This window comes from Cajanus cajan, chromosome 10 (genome assembly GCF_000230855.2).
Source record: "Cajanus cajan strain Asha chromosome 10, NIPB_CcT2T_4, whole genome shotgun sequence".
In the NCBI taxonomy this organism is placed as follows: Eukaryota; Viridiplantae; Streptophyta; class Magnoliopsida; order Fabales; family Fabaceae; genus Cajanus; species Cajanus cajan.
The window spans coordinates 447,107-468,300 of NC_138526.1; the positions used below are offsets into that span (position 1 = coordinate 447,107).

General features: G+C 33.8%; 2 protein-coding genes across 2 annotated transcripts; one reads left to right on the forward strand and one right to left on the reverse strand.

Moving 5' to 3' along the window:
* Positions 1-1,193: 1,193 nt before the first annotated feature.
* Positions 1,194-7,122, reverse strand: LOC109805595 (Thioredoxin family protein). Its single transcript, XM_020367746.3, has 10 exons — positions 6,904-7,122; positions 6,775-6,813; positions 5,307-5,430; positions 4,893-4,954; positions 4,116-4,183; positions 3,728-3,777; positions 3,282-3,351; positions 2,739-2,862; positions 2,250-2,366; positions 1,194-1,795 (listed from the first exon to the last, which is right to left on the reverse strand). Exons 1-10 carry the CDS (start codon positions 7,120-7,122, stop codon positions 1,697-1,699), a joined length of 972 nt encoding a protein of 323 aa, XP_020223335.1. The 3' UTR covers positions 1,194-1,696.
* A 262-nt stretch (positions 7,123-7,384) lies between these two features.
* LOC109805594 (S-adenosyl-L-methionine-dependent methyltransferases superfamily protein) lies at positions 7,385-12,496 on the forward strand. Its single transcript, XM_020367745.3, has 10 exons — positions 7,385-7,579; positions 7,668-7,755; positions 7,818-7,959; positions 8,666-8,735; positions 9,789-9,853; positions 9,936-10,014; positions 10,399-10,486; positions 11,147-11,211; positions 11,337-11,426; positions 12,085-12,496. Exons 1-10 carry the CDS (start codon positions 7,385-7,387, stop codon positions 12,196-12,198), a joined length of 996 nt encoding a protein of 331 aa, XP_020223334.1. The 3' UTR covers positions 12,199-12,496.
* Positions 12,497-21,194: the final 8,698 nt, after the last annotated feature.

Below are 21,194 nucleotides of genomic sequence, written 5' to 3' on the forward strand. Positions count from 1 at the left end.
ACGTGACTTTTGTAGATTTTTGTTTACTTTCTTGTTAATTTTATCTTGCAGATATACATCTTGGTTGATTCATGTATCTCACATGCAAACGGTTTTCTTAGGATAAAATGATGTTACAATATTTACATGCAAAAGACCCTCCATTTCTGAAAATTGTAGGAGATCCTCCACTACGTTGCTTGCATACTTGCTCTTAAATAATTCAACATACCCTGATATTAATTTATCTCTTGCAATATCAACAAAATTCTTCACCACTACATCCAAAATAACATTTTTATTCACAAGTGGGAATAACAACCTAAGGTAGTGTTGAATGACAGAACGTGGCCCAAAGATACTAACAATAGACATTATTAGTATTGTTAAACTCAGACCGGTCTCAAACCATTGTCGTCTAAATCCCTTTTAATTGTTTATGTTTAGCCTCTAGTTTTTCTTGATCTCGCTATCACTAGACATACCCTCCCTATGATCCATTCGTCGTGGGGCTTTAACAAGTCTTCTCTATACAGTACACATGCCTAAACCAAAGACATGATTCTACCATCTTTTCTACAAAAGATGCTACCCTAACTTTTTATCAAATATTCATTTCTAATCTTGTAATGTATTGTCTAGTACGTCCACTCATCCAATGCAACGTTCTCATCTTTGCTATATCTTTATTCTCTTATTGCCCTTTTACTACCCAACATTCAATTGCATACAACATTGCAAGCTTAATAACTCCGATAAAAAATGTCCTGAGATTCATGTCTCCCTTTATTTTTACGTTGCCTTGTATGATGGGTCCTAAATACGTAAAATGTGTAACTAATGGGAAGGTATGTTACACAAATTTTACCTCAACGCATAAAACACTCTTTATTCTTAATTCTAAAAATATACTACACTGCTCTTTGGTTTAATAAGGCTAGAAAAATTACTCAAAGGGCAGTTAATTAAGTCAAATTAATGCAATTCTGTTTCATAGGACCATTTTAGTGTTAAGTGAAGCGGGTCATTTCATGTTTTTGAGTCATTATTCTTCCATCAAAATTTCAGTTCCAAAATTTTAATGTTACGGATACAAGTTGAATAGATGAAGATCATACAACATATATATGATATATAAACAACATAATTATTGTGCATAATGATTTTAGCACGAGTTACAAATAAGAATAATCAAGGTGAAGAAACGTAAGAACTTACATTTGAAGCCAAATTTATTGCAATATTTGTGGAAGAACTTTCGGAAGATTCAGGAAATGTACATAATCAAATTGTTCATTACATATACCACAAATAACACTAGTTGCTCTGCCTAATTTTAACTCCATAAGGCAGCTTGGAAAGATGGTTCCATGCTACTCTAGTGATAAAGGAAACAAAGAAGCTGAACAGAGTTCTGCAGAATACTGAAAACAGAGTTGTGAACCCGTTCTTCATTTGGGCACAAATCATTCAATCTGATCGGAGTCATCAACCAGTAAGTTTAACTTGTCCAAGTGACAAGTAATTCAACCCCAATGTCTTCAAAACAATGTCAAAAGGTTCAGTGGACTCACTTGACCATTCCGTATACCATTAATTCTTTACAATTTTTTCTAGACTATACTCCAAGGGCATTGTTCATCACACAAAAAGATGACAATAAAATAGGCTTTGTGGTGATTTCAAAGCACAAAAATTTTCATTTCCCGGGAACCAGTTACAAGATAACTGTTGAATAGGTTTCAAATAAATATGATAATATCGTCGTGCAGTCTCCAGATTGAAATTCAGTGTTGTGATCAATAAAGTAAGGAACCTGTAGAGGGCAACTTCTCTGTTCATGCAAGATTTATGTTGATAAACAATAAAATAATCGAAAAAGAAAAATAATCAAGATATAAAAACTTCACCTCCTACCATTTTGCTTTTTGCACTCATTATCATTTATCCATTATTATTAAACACAATAACCTACCTACTTGGGAGAATAGCAAGCGGATTCTAACAATTTTATAGCTTGTTATACATTTGCATGAATTTTATTGCCAAAATCTCAGTTGGTGATTTTCCCATCAACAGATTATAAATCCAATTTTTTTCCTTTAAAGTGCATATCTGAGTCAAATCCCACTTAAGATGTATATTCTGATATGGAAGCAAACCCATAGAAAAAATTTCTAACTGGATAAATAACCAACATATCTAGAAGGATACAAATTTCATTTCAATAAAACTTTGATGCAATTTTGCTTGTCCCACTAAATTCTAACCTCTTTAGATCCAGAAGCATCCAAGAGTAACTTCATTCGACAAGATCCTTCTCCGACATTTTGAAGAATGTAAGGAAGTTCCAATTCACACAATGCCTCTCGCACTATTCGAGCATTCTAAAATGTGAAATTTTAAATTTATGAAGTTAGAAGAAGAAATATAACCAATCACTTAGTGAGATAGTATGATATTTGACAGTACAAGGGAAGGGGGCAAAACATGGCAAGTATGACAAATCTAGTTCCTCCTATGATCCTAACATTAACTCCAAGTGAACACAAATGCAAGATTTCAGCACATTATATGAATGTCTTCTTTCACTCAAGATTGAATTCAAAGGAAAAAATACCAAGCGCAAAATATAACTGATTCTATTTTCAGACCATGATTTGGGTCAACTGAAAACTGAAAGTAGGTTAAGCAGATAAGCAAAGTTCTCTCCATGTATGCATTTCCTTCACAAATTGGAGACAGAAAAGCATTCTTACAGGGTTATTTTCATATGAGAAGAGCTCCAACTTTCCTGGAGGGGGGTCAGGCCTGGAATGTTCCCACCGCGTCATTCCTCTACCTGCTCGAAGTATTGTTGGCATCCATCCCGTGAAAATAGTGCTGTACAAAAATGGGTTATCAAGAACAAATTAAATTGAAAATCTCTCTTCGAGTCTTTGACTCTTTGTCAAAGCCATGGAATATGGAACAACTCTCAGCACAGACTCTTTGGTTAGTGCCATCATCTCTGTCACAAAACTCACGATCATCATTTATATATGGTTCAGTACTCCTTAACAACCACTTTGAGTCACTCCAAGACGAGGAACATACTATTTGCATCACAGACATGATACAAAATTTATTTAAATGCTAATATGCTTTCACGAAAATATTACAGTAAAATATTATGGTTCCTTTTCACCTAACCAATAAATGCAGCAATTTTGTATGGTGAAGATTTAACTTGAGTTTCCTCCCTAAAATATGTGATTAATACTATATATATGCTCATCTAAATAGTGATTTACATCTAATACCTTTCCAAAAGTCCTGATGATGGACTTCTGCCTCCTCCATATCGCTCAAACAAGTATTTTACAATATCACCTACAGCAAGAAACCAAAAATAAGAAAGATTGAAGTAAAAGAGGGATACATACGATCAGCAATAGTTTACTTTAGAGGTTAGAGTTGAGACTACAATAGCCTTTATTAAATTAAATGACAAACTCGTTCAAATAAATCAGTACATAAAATTTAACAGATTGAAACTGAACTAGTTAAAATCCTTTACTGATACAACTGAAACAGACAAAAACGGAAGTTCAGGTAAGAAAATGCAAAGAGGAATAATGAGCCTTTAACAGGAACGAATCCAGACCAGAAAATAATATGAAAATGGTAGTAATTTAAGTCATTGGCACTAAACAACATAATCAGCAACCATTTGGAGTAAGAGTACGGAAAAAGCTTGCTTGCTTACCGCTTTCATACATAGAAATACCATTTTTTGGATCAATGAGGAAAGGAAACCTGCAAAAGAACATCATCGCAGCATATGTTAAATAGCAATAATATCTGAAAAGATAAGGACCACATCAAACTATTTCCCTTGTATTAAATATGAAGCAAAATACAAATATTAAAAAAAAATGTAATAGAAATTATAAACTAAAATGCAGGTCCTATACGTTGCTTCATCAGGATTAATCAGCATACATAGTACGAGGATATATACTGTCGAAAAATTGAGATATGATACCCCAAAAACTCATTCTAAATTTTCAAAGTTCTTCAATACTGCAAAAAAAAAAAATAAAAAAAATCATCAACAGATCAAAAGAAACAATATATCATGGAGAGCTACATACTGTTCTTTGCCACCATTACTTCTGACCACCTCTCTGTGTCTTACAGAACCCTTAGGACAAGGATAGACCTATTGATGACACCGATAACAGTAATATTAGGGGAATTGATTGGCAAAAATCAAACATAAATCAATTTCTCATCACTCTTGTCACAAATGTGTATGTCATCATTGATTGTCATAAATCAAACATATATATATAAAATCCTTTCCCTTGTAGTTTAGCAAGCTAAATTATCTGTTTTGGCAAAATCAATATCCAAGCAAATGTGAGCTATACTTCCATTCAGCACCTTGTGTAATTCAGCACTCTAAAATAACTTGTGGTGTCCAAAATTTCATGTATAGAGCCTATAATTTCCATCATTCATTTAAGCTTTTTGACGAAACAAATGAATTTGACTAATCTATATCATTGCCGTATTAATGGATAAAATTGAAACTTCCAATTTAATTTATAGATACTTACACCACCACACCCAGTCTCCGCCCCAAAGAAAGAAAAAAAGAAAATGATACTTGTTGGAATTTGTTTGAATATCAGTGGTCCTACATGAGTTGATAGGAAAAGGATTCATCTTTGAAAAGGTAGCTAACCCATTAGATTCAACTACTATTAGTATTGTAGAGTGTAGACAAAGACCCCAGAATTCTAGGAGCATATCTTATTGGCAATAAAAAAAGTGATCCATTAGAACAGACAAAACTCATCAAGGAAAGGGAGTATTGGATATTGAATGTGGTGGTAAGTGCATGTGAAGAAGCATTGACAGCTAACCTCTACAGAAAGATCCAGTTCAGTCAAAGCTTCCCGGACCCTTCTACAAAAGGGGCATGCCTCTGCAGAAAAATAATGTTTAAAAACTTTAAGATGTGACAATAAAAATTCAATGACATAATAAAATTACAGCAATGTGTAAGAGGTCAAAACCAAAAACAAAATGTTTGAGAATCCTAGTATGAAGGTTCAGTTGAGGATAAGAATAAGAAACTACTTTTATCTGGGTATAGTGTTATTAACATTGAGGCCAAGACTGTGCCTAGCAATAGTAATGCATTAAATATAAATAAATTTCTGGAATGTTGATGAATTTCAATAACTAAATCAAAGAAAAAAAATATGTTTGCCTATTATTAGCAGTAGCATCATGAAGGGTTCTTCCTAAACCTGTATAAAGTGGAAGAGGCATACCAAATTCAAAAAGCTGCAAACTAAAAGGAAGATCTGAAGTGACTTCTTTGTCTAATGAACTCTCAGCTGTGGATTTTGTTCCCCATGCAAACCTTGACAAGCTGGCCAAGGAAGATGTTGCTAGCTATCATTCATCATAAAAAGTTAAAGGTTAGACATTTATAAGGTGCATGCGGAATATAAAGCGTATACTTGTCTCCATGCTCAATTACACGGCATATCATGATAGGGACCAAAAATTTAATTATATAAAAATATAGCTCCATTTTAAGGTACCAAAATGATGCACGATGTTGATATTATAGGGCTTTAAGTAGGGAATGAGGGAGAGAGAAGAAAGGAGTACTTTTGGAATAATAAAATTATATTGGTATTGATGTGATGCAAAGCACTAAACTTTTTTTATACAAATACTGGACCCTAACTCCGAATTAAATAAGGAAACAAATCATGAAATATGGAAATTGATCGTACAAAATAAGATACTAAAAAACATTCTAAGTGGAAATAATAGTATAATGAGATATTTTCCACATATTATGAGATATTTTCTACATATTCTAACATGTCAAGTTAGCAACAAATATGATGGATTCTGTTCACATTTCTCTCCGTATTTAGAGCTACTGTGCGATCACTTACATTAAAGCTAATAGATAAATCATAATTTCCATCAGCAAATTTATGCTATAAAAATTTGGGAACTGAATCACCAAAAATAACATGTTAACATGATTAAAAAAAAATGAAGAAGAAGAAGAAGGGAGCAAGAAAATACGGGCCAAGAGTGGTCAATGAGTTTGGGAATAATTAGTTCCTCATGTGCTCAACGAGTCATCTAGTTGGACTCTTAATTAACCACTGAAGCAGTTAATAGTTCCTAGACCAAAAAAATATTCACCGAGAAATGTTTTTGTATATTTTTTCAAAATTATTCCAGAAGCCTTCTATTACACTTCTGCTACATGCATATATCACTACACAAAATGCCTGATGATTTTAAAACTATTACAGCTACTCAAGACACTTGCAACTATAGAAACAAAGTTGTGCTTTAGACAAAGGCTATGTAGGTAACAGGCATATTGTATCTACTGTGTTATTATTAATGAGCATGTCTGGACACGTGCTAGAAGTATTCTTTAAAGTTTCTCCACAGGATAAAGTTCTTTGGTTAGAAGAGAAACTTTAGCTTATTTAAACTTGTATCTAGGGTTTGTTTGAATAAACTTTCTTGAAAGCACTTCTAAAAAGATAAAATAGAATAAAAAATGAAATAAATTTTTCTATACATTAAAATAAACTTATTCCTATAATTTCTAAAATCTTATTTTTAATTCATGTATAATTGAAGTTCAAGTTCTTTGTTAGAAAGCTTCTAGAGAAATTTATCTTATGACATTTACTTCCTGACAGAAATGAATTCAAGTAAAAATTAAGAGGTATTGGAAAACCCCTGAGAAATCACCTCCAAAGTAAAGTTGCGCGGTTGAGAAGGATCTCTTGCCTGCGACGAGCCACAGAAGAAAAAACAGTAATAAATAGAGAAGAATTGGTTTAGACTTGTATGAGAAAACATTTAAGAAAGAAGGTATACAGAGAAAAGCTTGAGTAAGGGGCAGAGAAAAGAGAGAAGGGAGGTGGGTGAGGGTTGTGCATCTGATTTTGATTTTGCAGCAATTCTGAGTCTCTGCGAAGTCCAATTCCTATTGCCGCATTGGACGCTATGGCTATGGCTGGTCCAGAGTGGCAGAATGGTGCTGCTGCCAATGGTATTGCAGGGAGAGTGGTGAACGGAGTTGGAGCACAGTGACATGTTTGCTTTCGCTGTTTCACTCTCTCTCTCTGCCTTCACTTTTACAAACCAATTCACCAACAAAAATTGCGATTATTAGTTCATCATAAAGTCCAAGAACCGTAATACATAATCCAACGGCCAAAAACACACGGATGGCGTTTTATATCCGTCCGATCAATCTCCAACGCCCCCATCAGCACCCTATATATAGCCCTATCATTCCAAACGATTCGAACCTTTGCAGTAAGCGAAACACTTGTCTTGGAAAGGATTGAAGAAAATGAGAAGAGTGTCCCTTTGGCGCAAGCAGGCATGGGCATTTCGCAGTTTGCGTTTGGCCACCTTCTCCACTTCGAAAGTGACCATCTTCGATCGGCAACTGAAGCGCACTCAACGCGACCGCGCCGCATGGTTGACGCCCTCACACGACCCTCTCCTTCACACCGTCTCCCAAAATCTCGTCGATCGCTTGCAGGTTAGGTTAGGTTAGGTTAGGTAATAGGTTCCCTTCTCTTTCTAAACTCTCTAACTTCAATTCAATTCCAAAACTCTCTTTTCTCTAGGACTGCAACAAGACTTTTCCAACCGCGCTATGTTTGGGAGGCTCGTTGCAACCCATCACGCGCTCTCTTTCCGCTCCTCACGCTAACGGTAGTGACAATCTCACTCACTCTTCTGTTCTATTATGCACCCAACTTATTCATTCATACCAGGTGGTGTGGAAAAGCTTTTTGTCATGGATGCCTCCTATGATATGGTTCAAGCTTGTAAAAATGCTTACCACGCCTCAAACCACCGCGCTGTTGAGACCCACTTTCTTGTTGCTGACGAAGAGTTTCTGCCCATCAAAGAAAGGTAATTCTAATTTTCACTTCATGTTCATTTGACTAAATTACGATTGCACACACGCCCTTGCTTTTGTAACGTTTACATTAACCTCCCTTGCAGGAGTCCCCGTAATGTTTTTCAAACAATTAAGGGTGTTAAGTTAATGTGATGTTCAAGGGGCATCACTAGGAGTATGTAACAGTTTAATTAACAGACCAATGCACCAAAAGTTGGAATGAGAAATACTGCTCTGAATGATATTGAATAATCTGAGTAAATGAGTAACGATGAGCCACAGTCCGTAGCTTTACAGAGCAAAATACGTAAATAAAGAAAGAAACATAGCACCAACAGAAAAGCAATGCAGAGAGAAGAAACCAAATCAATCCTTCCTATTCTCTCTCCTTAACAAACAGAATATATATACTAGACCCTAGACCAATCAAAATCTTGCCGCCTAGAGTTAGTTATTCTGATTCTCGTGCCTCTCCTCACTCCCTAATTATTGGGATCTGCTGCCAGGTGTCCTTGCTGAGCTGTATCTTCAATCGACTCTTCTGTCCCTGCTGCACTTGTTACAGAGTATAATGTTTTCCAAACAATTAAAAGATTAGTATATGTGTGTAATTTCGCAAAACCTCCAGGGGTGTTTGTGTAATTTACTCTATTGATTTAATGTTAGGATTTTCTATTTTTGAATTGTTTTATGTAATTATTATTATATGGTTTGCAGCTCTGTGGATTTGGTTGTTAGTTGCTTGGGACTACACTGGACTAATGATTTGCCAGGAGCAATGATACAGGTAGTTATTTCCCTTGTGTTTACTGGCTTGGTTTGTATTTGAGTTGGTTCTATTCTAATGGTGTCCCACAAAGGGGTAATGTTTACATGAAGTGCATCAAGTGATATTTTAAAAGCATGGTATGGAAGCAATAGTTTGGTGTTTTTAGTTTGGATATCTGCCTCTTCAGGGGGGAATGATAACATAACCCCAAAATATTGAAGGCGCAGATTGTGATACTGTGATGGTTTTCTTTTGTCTTCCTCAAGTGTCATCAAGTTTTGAGGGTATTAGGCACCCTTATGTGATAAGGATCGGTAACAATCTTCTAGGTGATGTTTTGAAAACTAAAGCAAAGGTTGACTGGCAAGACCTCTATGACATAGTTCAGCCAATTAGATTTCTGGTTGAACCGGATATGTTTGAAGTGGAGACATGGTTCACAGTTTGACGGGTTCAACCCACTGGTTCGGTCTGGTTTTTAAAACATTACTAGGGGTGAATGCTGTATCAAATTGACTGGAAAACTATGTAATTCATTTTAGCGATTTAATATAATGGATATTTAAAATGATTAAGATTTATATGTTATGTTGAAAGCAAAAGATTTATAAAGCTTTATGCAATTCTCAGGTACTGTAGCATACAAACACTGTAATTGAGTAGCAACTGTGGATTTTATATTTTGAAAGAATATATATCCTACCATTTTGTAAGTTAGTCTCTAATGCTGTTTGACAAAGTCAGGATGTGGAGTCTGTAAACACTGTTCAAAGTCACACACCTTATGAGCTAAGTGTGTTTTTACTCTTGAACATCTGCAAATTCTTATGACCAAAAGAAGGCACAGAAAACAGCTAGTTAAAGCCTCATTAGTTGGGAAGGACCTGATTGTAATTTATGGATAATTTGGCTTATAACTGAATTATAATTCTCATTAATGTTTGAGCATTTGCTTTCGTCAATACGGAGAAAAATTTTATGTGCAAATTACCTGTCTTTATCCTTATCTAAATGTCAGTTTTAATATCGTTTATTATTATCTGATTTTTTATTTTTTATAATGTTTTGCAGTCTAGATTAGCATTGAAGCCAGATGGATTATTTTTAGCAGCTATTCTTGGGGGAGAAACATTAAAGTGACATGCTATTTTTATTTCTTGAAATTTCTTTGGAACACAAATGGATGGAGGATTTTAATGATATTTGTGCTGTTACCAGGGAGCTCAGAATAGCTTGTACATTGGCACAGATGGAGCGTGAAGGAGGGATCAGTCCCCGAGTATCACCTTTGGCACAGGCATGTGTTATTGTAAAAGTATTATCTTGTGAATTGTTTATTTATCAGTTAAGATCATTGGTATTTTGAATGTAAGCATTACTGTCTCTTTTGAATAGGATGACATGGTTGTGTGTTACTTATGATTGTCTGTTGGTAATGCAATCATGAATTCCACAATTTTGTTTGAAAGTAACTCCCTACCATTATTGATGGTTAATTTTGAAGCAAATAGGTTTGTCTAACATATGTCCATCATGGCAATATTAGTCATGCATGGCTCTTAAAGATCAGTTAGTAAATCTGTCTTGTTGTAACTTTAACATTTGTAATGAAGACTTGTATTTTTGTCCAAATAGAATAATAAAGCTGGAAATGAGAAGACCTTTTGTCCTCCATTTTCAGGTTCGAGATGCTGGGAATCTTTTGACTAGGGCAGGTTTCACCCTTCCAGGTGTTGATGTTGATGAATATATAGTTAAATATGAAAGTGGTGAGAATTTGAATTTGGTTTAATAATTGAATTATTCCACATGCATGGCATGAATTAAAGGAATTATGCGTTCTCCCTAAATTTTTGCTACATGCATTCTTCCTTAGTTTGAAATTTCAGTTCTGGTTGTTTGAGTGTTTAGGCATAAGGAGAAAGAGAATCAACAGAAAAACAAAGAGGATATGAAAAATACTTTTGTATTTCTGATTTGTGTATTTCTTATTACAATGAGATAGCAAGTCTCTTATTTATACAGTTGAGTCCTAGTGTAACTGTGTCAATACAGTTACAACAAGTCTAACAGAAAGCAAAACAAACTAACAGCCCTACTTCACACTGTTAGATGACCAAAGGCAAATAAGATGTTATTTGCTGAGATGTGAGCATGGTAACTTTTATTGCTGACTGATAGGTGTGTGGGAAGTAAAAGCCATAACACACTAGACCACCACATAGACAATACGGTGGCTAAAAAAAATATCCACTATGGGAATCACAGAAAATGTTTGAACTTTGAAAGTAAAAAGAGAGAACTCAGGAATAGTGGCTGTCATTTTCTAGTTCTGTATGGTTTTCTAATTGAATTTTCCATTTTCCACATGAATGAATTGTCTCAAGTTGTTACTTGTTCATAATGATTCTTGTCTCTGTTATGTGCAGCTCTGGAGCTTATAGAACATCTCCGTGCAATGGGTGAAATAAACGCTCTTTCTCAAATGAACAGTGTAATTTATTATTTTTTTTTCCTTTTTCTTCATACCAATGGGTATTAAATAAAATTTCTTTTATCAAATGTTGAGCCTTGGATGTTGCATTACATTTCTGAAAAGAGGTTATGCGTGAATGACAGATCCTTAAGAGGGATACAGCTTTAGCAACTGCAGCTATTTATGATTCAATGTTTTCTGCCGAAGATGGTACTATACCTGCAACCTTCCAGGTAATCAAAACTGAGGCGTCATTCATAAAAAAATCAGTAGTGTAGTTTATATCAAAGTGTTTCGCAGACCAGATAGGTCCCAAAACCAGTAAGGAGAGATGTTTAGGCTTTTGAGGTCAAACTGCATTTCTTTGGATGTACGTTTATGCCAATGTGTAAAATATATATCTAGCGTATAAGTAAAATCATATCGTAGCATTGTAGGTATATTGGGACCAAAGATAAGCCCATACATATCCATAGGAGTTAATTATTTTACTTGTAGGTTTATGATGCTATTGCTACTTGTTTGTTAGTCCGGGCTAGATGTGGAGGTGAAGGTGTAAATCAGTAGGATGGGTATTGTTGTCATTTTGTCTTTCATTTAAGGGCATGATAAAACATTCCCATGAGAAAAGTTAGTTTCAGCATGAAAATGTCACATTCTCAAAAATGGCAAATTGACGATGCATGTTTTTTTTATGCTTTTAACAAATGATGGAATGTTATATGACATTATTCAAAATTGGACAATTGTTCAGCAAACCAATTAAAAACTTGTGAAAATGTCACTGGCAACAATTTTCAATTTGGACCAGTTGAAAACATGAAATAATAATTTACTACATCTAATTATGAAAGATGGGTGTTATATTGTATGGTCATTCTGCCTTTGTAGGTTATATACATGACGGGGTGGCGGGAACATTCTTCTCAACAGAAAGCAAAAAGAAGGGGATCAGCCACTGTATCTTTCAACGATATTCAGAAGCAATTTGGAAGCCAAAGTTGATTGTCCCTTCCCTTTGATTTTGACTCTGCATAATTAAGTTTAATTAATGTGTTTAGGGCATTGTATATGTGAGTAGAGTACTCTCAAATCAAATGGTTGCCGTATGCCCTAACCACATCAGTTCCATAAGTGGTATAGGTAGCTACCAGCTTTTTCCCCTTCAAATTTCACTTCGGCTACATCTTGGTCAAGCATTGGAATGAGCCAATAGCGCTCGAGTAAGTCACGTCATGTAAAATTTCAAATTTAGAGTGACATTATGAACTTTTTTTTATATAATTTTTTTATTTTATGTTTAGTTACTTCGATGTTATATATATATATAAAGAGGAATTTGCTTATTTTAGAAATAAGTTTACTTAGACTTATTTTATTTAATAACTTATGTACTACATAAAATTTTAACGATCTAACCGTTAAATTTAAAGTTCTTAATGCATAAATTAAGTCTACAAATTTTTAGAAAATTTAAAAATTATTTGATACTTTATTTCATTAATTCAAATTAACGGATAATCATGAAATTATTTTATATATTAATTTGAATTAATGAAACAATGTATTAAATGATTTTTAATTTTTTAAAAAATTTACGGATTTGATCTATACATTAAGACTTTAAATTCAACTGTTGGATCATTAAAATTTGATGTAAAACATGAGTTATTGAATATTTACCGCATGAGAACCTAATTCTTCAATAAATTGTACTAGCACCCGATCTTAAACATAAATAACATAAAATAGAGGGTAAAAATATATGTTTCGTCTCTTATATTATTTATTAGTGTCAATTTAGTCTCACTTTAATTAATTGAATTAATTTAGTTTCACATTTTTAAAATGTATCTCAATGTTTGACCTTCTGTTATCTCCGTTTAAATAATTAACGAATATGACATGTGTCATGTCACATTATGCTATCATGATACGTGGCATGACATCATGACACATGATATGATGATATGACACGTGACATGATAGCATGACACATGTCATGTCATCATGTCACATGTTATGACACGTGTCATGTCATCAAGCTACGTGTTATGTCTTCAAGTTACGTGTCATGTCATCAAGCTACGTGTTATGACACGTGTCAGATCTGTTAACTATTTAAACGAAGGAAACGGAAGGTCAAACATTGAGATATATTTTAAAGTTGTGGGACTAAATTGATTCAATTAATTAAAGTGAGACTAAATTGACACTAATAAATAATATAAGGGACGAAAAATATATTTTTACCTAAAATAAGTCATCAAAATTAAAAAATAATTAAATTGATTAATTTTAATTAATTTTATCATAAATTTAAATTTTATTTCAAAAAATACCTTTTGTTTTAAGTAATTGTTATAATTAATGTTAGTTATAAGTGAATGTATAAAAAAAATAGAGCTGATAATCAATTAAAGGTATAAAAAACAATTTTGAATAACTTTAAAATCTAATTATTCTTGCTTATATTAAAATAAATTAATTTATTGTTTATAATTAAAATCATGTTTTAATTGTAAGGTAGAGTTTTAAAAAAGTAAATTGAGATTGAACACCTCAATATTTCTTTTCTAAAAGGATTTATTTTCTTGTTTTAGAAAAAGACAAAATTAAGGTATAATTTTTTAGATATAATTAATGTTGTTCTCTAATCAAAATTGAAGGTTTATATTAATAATATACATTTACATTTAATACAAATTTTATTAATATATAATTACACATATTATTGAAGCACTAGGTTTTGTCTCCATTAAATTCCTTTTTCTATATCTGGACTAATTCTGTAAATGACAATCAATTCAAATATATATAACAACATAGAGAGTGAAAATATATTTCATATATGTACAACACATATAAGCATACTAAAACATACATCATAATCATACTTTCATACATACAATTATTTTTATTTCATCATTCAAAACCATACTTAACTCAATACATCTGTTACTTAACATTTATTCATCATCAATAACCATTCATCTCATTCAAATTATCTAAATCATAAAACACGACTAGTGCAAATGCATGTACTTGACTCTATATGCATATGATATCAATCTCTTCATAATACCAACTCAAGGTAGTCTAAGAGTCAGGAATGGAATCATCACACACTAGATAACCCCTTTAATCCACTCTTAACTAATGGATATTTATCGTGATCTAATTGAAGCGTTATAGTTGGTCATGGTTACTTCACACTCCCGTTAAAGACTTCTTACCATAACATTCTCAAGGTCTAGGTAGATGACCATATAAACTCTCTTACATAGATTTATACTAACTTGCAAATAATGTATGAATGCATGGACCCTACACACAACAATACCATACCATAATAAATGAAATGTCCACTTGGTGATTTTGTTAGACCACATAATCTAGACTTCTCCATAATATACCAAGCCTTACTTAGATTTCATCATTATCAATTGCAACCTAGACTTATAAATCTAATTAGTATCACTAACATCAAAATCACCTTATACATCATATTGTCATCAACATAATCTCATACACATATAATCACTATGCATCCTTATTATTTCTTCATGACATATTATGACATCATTATCATAACATCTCCATCATACTTATCAATAGTGGCCATAGCGACTATTATCGTGACAAATCGGAGCAGAGCGGACCCATGTCACTATGAAGACCTCGGAGCGGAGCGCTTTTAGATTGCAATCGGAGTGGTGCAACATGGTGACATAGCAACACAAATTTCGCAACCTAGAGTGGATCGAAAAATTTTAAAATTTTCAAAAATACCTCACTAAGGGTATTTTGATCTTTCTGAGTGTGAACAACACACCTCTTCCTCCTTCTATGCGAAGACACAACCCTAGCCTTAAAAACGCAACAACTCAAAAATGCACCACACCTCCTCTTTGTTCATCGTCTTCACACTTCTTCTCAAACTCTCTTGTGTGTCGTGTGTCATCTTTCTCTATTTTTGCATTGGGGTCGTCTTCCTTTTTCGACATTTTGTCGTTTTCATGCATCCGTTGTGGTATTCTTTCTCTATTTTGTCATCTTTCTCTATTGTCATCTTTCTCTATTCGTTTCCTCTTCTTGCATTCTTTCTCCTCCATGGTATTCTTTTTTTTTTCTTTTCTCTCTTCTCTTGTTTTTGTTGTTCACTATTTTTTTTTTCATTTCTTTCTCTTTTTTCTGTTCCATTTCTTTCTTTCTTTTGTTCATTTCTTTATTTGGGCATTAGTGATCAACAAAACCGTGGCTCAAACAAACACTGCTATAACTTGTGTCAATCTTAGTTCCACATCATCAATGGGTTCTTCAATTGGAATGTTTAAGCCTACCAGTGACAACGTTGATATATTTTGGAATTTGAACAACTTAAAAGACAAAAATAACAAGAAGAATGTGACTTATGATTTTTACTTAAAAACTTACGTGGGAGGAATTACTAGAGCAAAAAGACATCAACTCGGGATAAGAGGAAATGTAGGTGCTTGTAGAAAAATACCAAATGATCTTAAATTAGAAATGAAGGCCGCTTATGAGAGCAAAAAAAATTAACAATGAAGTATATATGGGGCCTATGAAAGAAAATGAAGAGGAAGATGACATCCAAGCTATTGCTAGATTTAAGAGACCTTCATCTACACCAAGTGAAGCCATTTCTACTATCAAGATGAAAGGTATAAATGTCAAAGGTCCTCTTGATTTTCACTTTGCTAAAAAAATTTAAAAAAAAATCAAATTGGGTAAAGCTATGAGACAAACAAGTGTAAATGATTCTTGTAATAAAGAAACAAGAGCAAGGGTAGTTCAATACATTGCTCATTTCTTTTATAGGAATGGAATTGCATTTAATGTTGCTAGATCAAAAAGTTTTGAATTGATGGTTTAAGCTATTGACACCTATAGTCCTCATTTAAAGTCACCAAGCTACCATGAATTGAAAGTTCCACTCATTAAAAAGGAGTTGGAATACACCAATGGCTTATTGAAAGGCCATGAAGAGGACAAAGTAAAATACAGGTGCTCAATTATGTATGATGGTTAGATGGATAGGAAAAATAGAACTTTGATTAACTTTTTGGTAAATTGTTTATAGGAAACAATGTTTGTGAAAAGTGTGAATGTTTCTGAGTATACCAAGACTGGTGAGAAGATACTTGAGCTTTTGAATAATTTTATTGAGGAAATTGGAGAGAAAAAATGTTATTCAAATGGTGACAGATAGTGGAAGCAATTATGTTATGGCATATAAGATCAATCATCGTTGTTCCTCAATGAAGTTTTAAATTTTATACTCGAAGGATTATGAGTTATAACAATTTTAATTATTTTGTTATTGGTCTTTTCAGGTAAAATTTTACAAACTATGAGGCCACATTTATTTTAGACTCCATGTGCTACTCATTGTCTTGACTTGATGCTATAAGATATTTGAAAGATCCCTAAAGTTAAAAGGGTAATACAAAGAGGCATCAAACTTGTGGGTTACATTTATAATCATTCCTTGACCTTGAACATCATGAAGAAGTATACAAACAAGGTTGAGTTGGTGATGCATGGAGTTACAAGATTTGCTACCACTTTTCTCATTTTGCAATGATTGCATAAGCAAAAGGCCAATCTTAGAAGAATATTTACTTCTGATGAATGATTGCAATCAAAGGGAGCCAAAGAAGCTAAGGGAAAGAAAGCAACAAATGTTGTTCTTATGCCTTCATTTTAGAGTGATGTTGTTTATGTTTTAAAAGCTATGAGACCTATTGTACGTGCGTTGAGGTTGGTGGATAATAAAAAAAAGGCAATGGGTTACACATATGAAGCTATGGAAAGAGCCAAAGAGGCAATTCAACTCTCTTTCAATCATAATGAAGAAAAATATAAGGATATATTTGCAATTATTGATAGAAGATGGGATTGCCAACTTCATCATCCTTCGCATGTAGTGGGATATTATCTAAATCCCAAGTTCTTTTTATAGAAATTCAAGAATTGATGAAGATGATCAAGTGGTGGATGACCTCTTAAAATGTATTGATAGGCTTAGTGAAAATGGTGACATTTTAGACAACATTCACACTCAATTACTAATATATAGAAGGGCAAGAGTTGGGTTTGACATTCCTACAACAATGAGGACAAGGGTTAGAATGACTCTTGGTAAATGAGAAATTTCTTAAGTTTCAACTTCACTTACAAATTTTATGATTATTTGATAATTTATTTCAATAATACTATTAAATTATTAATATATTATATATGACATGTGTAGACACCCAATTTCGTCCGGGGGCACACAAACAAGGAAATGGACCTCCGTTGTGAAGGAAAGGAGCTCTCGAAGCATGGAAACAACAAGAGATGACAGCCTAGAATGGGCTGTTCTCAAAAACGGAACGGGCCGTTCCAAAACAAGTTGGTATATGCAAGATTTGAACCCAGAACGGGCCGTTCCAGGTTCTTATTTTACCTATAATAAACTTGCCCAGAATGGGCCGTTCTAAAACTGGAACGGGCCGTTCCCCTGGTTTGGAACGGGCCGTTCCAGTGGCTCATTTTACCCATAACGGATTAGCCCAGAACGGGCCGTTGCGAAACCGGAACGGGCCGTTCTGGTCCCCTTCTAATTCCTATAAATAGGAGCCTTGGGCACAGTTCACCTGGCGGCCAGAGAAATTTCGAATAAGACTCCTTTGAGCACGAAAATTCTCTATCTCTCTCCCTTCTATTGTATTTCTTGAGATTTGTGTCGCATCTCTATTTTATCTCTCCCTTCTATTGTATTTCTTGAGATCTGTAAGGCATATTGTAGTGTGAAAGGTCGCCACAAAGCACCTTCTCCATATTTGAAGATTCAATAAAGCTCGTTCAAGAGGTATTTCAGTCAATCTTTTTCTCTCTTTTTTTTTCTTCATCTTTATCGCTTTTTTTTTGTTATAACAAACTTCATAATGTAGATATTTTAGGGTTAATCGTTTAATTTATATTTTAAATATGTAAATAAATATTAATAAAGGGGATTCAATATTTAATTTATTAATTTTTATCATATTAACTTCATCATAGGGTGCCGATTGAGGGTGATGGAGGAGGCCCATGGGCTAAGGGCCCAACTACTAGAGCAATGGCAAGAAGGATGCATGAAGAGTGGGCCCAAGCCCAAGAAAGGCCCATCACTTTATTTTGTTGGGCTTTAGCTCAAGCCCATTAGATTAGGGTTAGTATAGGGTTGGGCCTTGGTGCCTTGTATTTTCTTTTGGGCCTTGTATTTTCAGCCTTTTGTAGTGTAGGAATTACATGTATAGGTCATTTGGAATTTAGGGTTAATTAAGGTTGCATGTGTATTTTCATTAGCATGTAATTAGAAGCACATTTGGTGTGCATTTCGGCCATGTGCAACACATGCACATGGTGTGATCCGAAATGCAACTCAAATGGCCTCCTAATTACATGCCAAATGAGAGCACATGGAGGGGGTGGCCGGTTGGCACCAAAATTTGAATTTTAGAATTCAAATTTTGGCGCCTAGAGTTAAGTTAACCATACCATGGTTTTACTTAACTCTAGGTGAACCCAACTTAAACCCTTAACCTAATTTCACCTATAAATCTTCCTATGGCCGAGTCTTGTAGCACTTTTGGAATGAATTAAATGAGATTTCTTCACTTGAAACCTCTCCCTCCGAAAGTCACTTTGGTTTCCTACTCTACCCTCCTTGAGTGCTTCTCTTTGTAGAGCTAGGTCACCCTTTTCTTCCGTGGAACTTAGCTAGAAGCAAGCTTTGGCCACCTTGAGTCTCTTTGGAGCTCCAATCCTTGACGCCTCTTCCAAGGATCCGTGGAGACTTAAAGTTCTTCCTATGTGCATCCAAGTGGAAGCACATCAAGTGGTATCAAGAGCATCCGGTTTTGTCTTCAAGAGATAAGTGTTGATTCTTATCTTTTGTGGTGTGATCCGTGGAAATTTGTTTTCAATTTTTGTTCATCTTATCTTTGAGTTCTTGTCACATGAGAGTTGCTTCATTCCTAGATCTATTTTTGCCTTAAAATTTGATGGATCTAGTTTCATGTTGCTTTGAATGATTCATATATGCGCCTATGTAATATGCTTTCATGAATCATGCTAACTTCTTGTGTTTAATTAGGAATTTTCTGCCTATGTTCTTTTTATTTTCTTTGAGTCATATTTGAAATTTTTTTCGGTCAATTGAATGCTTGAGTCTTTTATTTTGAAATCCATGTCTAGTAGGTTTGTGTAGTTCTTATATGTTCATCTTTCTTAGCTATGCTTGTTGATCCGTTTGAATTTTGATTTGCATCTTGAAACAATTTTTTTGGATTTGGCCGAGATCCATAGCTTTGGTATATGCTCATAATTTTTGTTTCATTTTTGAGTTCATAAGCTACTACTAGATCATTAGTAGTTTTCTTAGAATTTTAGGTTTCCAAATTTTTGAAAATGTCTTGAAATTTTCTTTCTAATCCGTGAGGTTTGATTTTGTATAATTTGGAGTGTGCTGAAATTTGTGTTTGGAAATTCAAATTTGAATTTGAGTTTGGAGCCTAAAAACCGTGCATGTGCCATTCAAACTAGCAAGCATCAAAAGCATGTCACATTTCACTTGAATTTGAACTTGATTTCACTTGTATTTGGCAACTATTCTAAACCGGTTTTTAGTGCTACTATTAAGTGTGACCGAGAATCATATGATACATCTTTTGTGAGCAGCAAAAGGCAACTCCTAATTGATTAAAAAAAAATTTAGAAGAAAGATCAAAAGAAATTCCAAACATAAGTGATTAAAAAAAAAAAAAGTGCTAAACCAAAATTTGAAAAGTAAAAGCCAATTAAGGAGTTTGAATTCTTATTTGTTTCTTCTCGGTTTGTAATTGTGTTTGATTCATAATAATTTCAGCTACTACATCTTTGAGTGTTTTTGGTTTTGAACATCCATTCTAGAACTATTCATAGGTCAACTCCTTCTTGTTCTAGTCAACTCATTATTTGTGTCATATAATCTTATCATCCTTTAATCTACTCTTGTCTTTCTTTTCCTTCAATACTCTTTGCTGTTCCTATTGATGTGTTAATCAAAGAGTGGCCTTAGTTTGACCTAACCTATCTTCCTAGAAGCTAGTTCTACAAGGGTCATCAAAAGAAGCCCAAGGAAAGGAGGAGGAAGGAAGCTAGAGAGCTCTCGGTTTTGACTACTCAAATATACACACCATACACATTTTGTTGGCTAGAAATTGGTGGCTGGACTGGATTCACACCGTGAAGTTTGGAGGAGTTTCACTTTGAATTGTATTTGAATTTTAAAAAAAATATATATATAAGCATTAGTGACGGATTTTAGTGACAGACTTTACCTTACTAATTTGAATTTTTGTTGCAAAATTTGGTCACTAATCCATCACTAATTCTTTGTGGCTGTTTTTAATCCTTCATTCCAGCCACTTGTTATTTGTTGTTTATACTTTGTATTTGGCCATTTCAAGGAGTGTCTTGGGAGTGTCTTTGGTACACAACCATCTCTCCTTAAGTTTATAATTTTCGTTAGTACTTGGTGGGAGTGGTCCTTGATTGATCTTTGGTATCTCTCAAGCTCTCACCTTAGGACACGTTTAGGTAGTTTAATTTTTTGCTTAATACTTGTTTTACTTGCTTTCATACGTCTAGTTTATCATAGTTCACAAAAACATCAAAAATAATTTTCATTGAAAAGAATTTGGTAGAGATTAACTACAAAGGGGATTAGTAATTTTTACTTGAAGAGGCTTGGTTTTTAAGTGGCTCCTAGTAGCTCACCTCCCTCCAAAGTTCAATTTGTATACATAATCCTCTAAGTACTTAGTCTTAACCTTGCATAAAAACAATTGATTTTCAAAGATCATTCTTCAAAAAGTAACTTTCTCCTATAATGGAAGAGTTTTCTACTCCTCAAAGTGATAGTAATTCAAGTGATTACAATGACTTGTCAAAAGTAACACATGAAT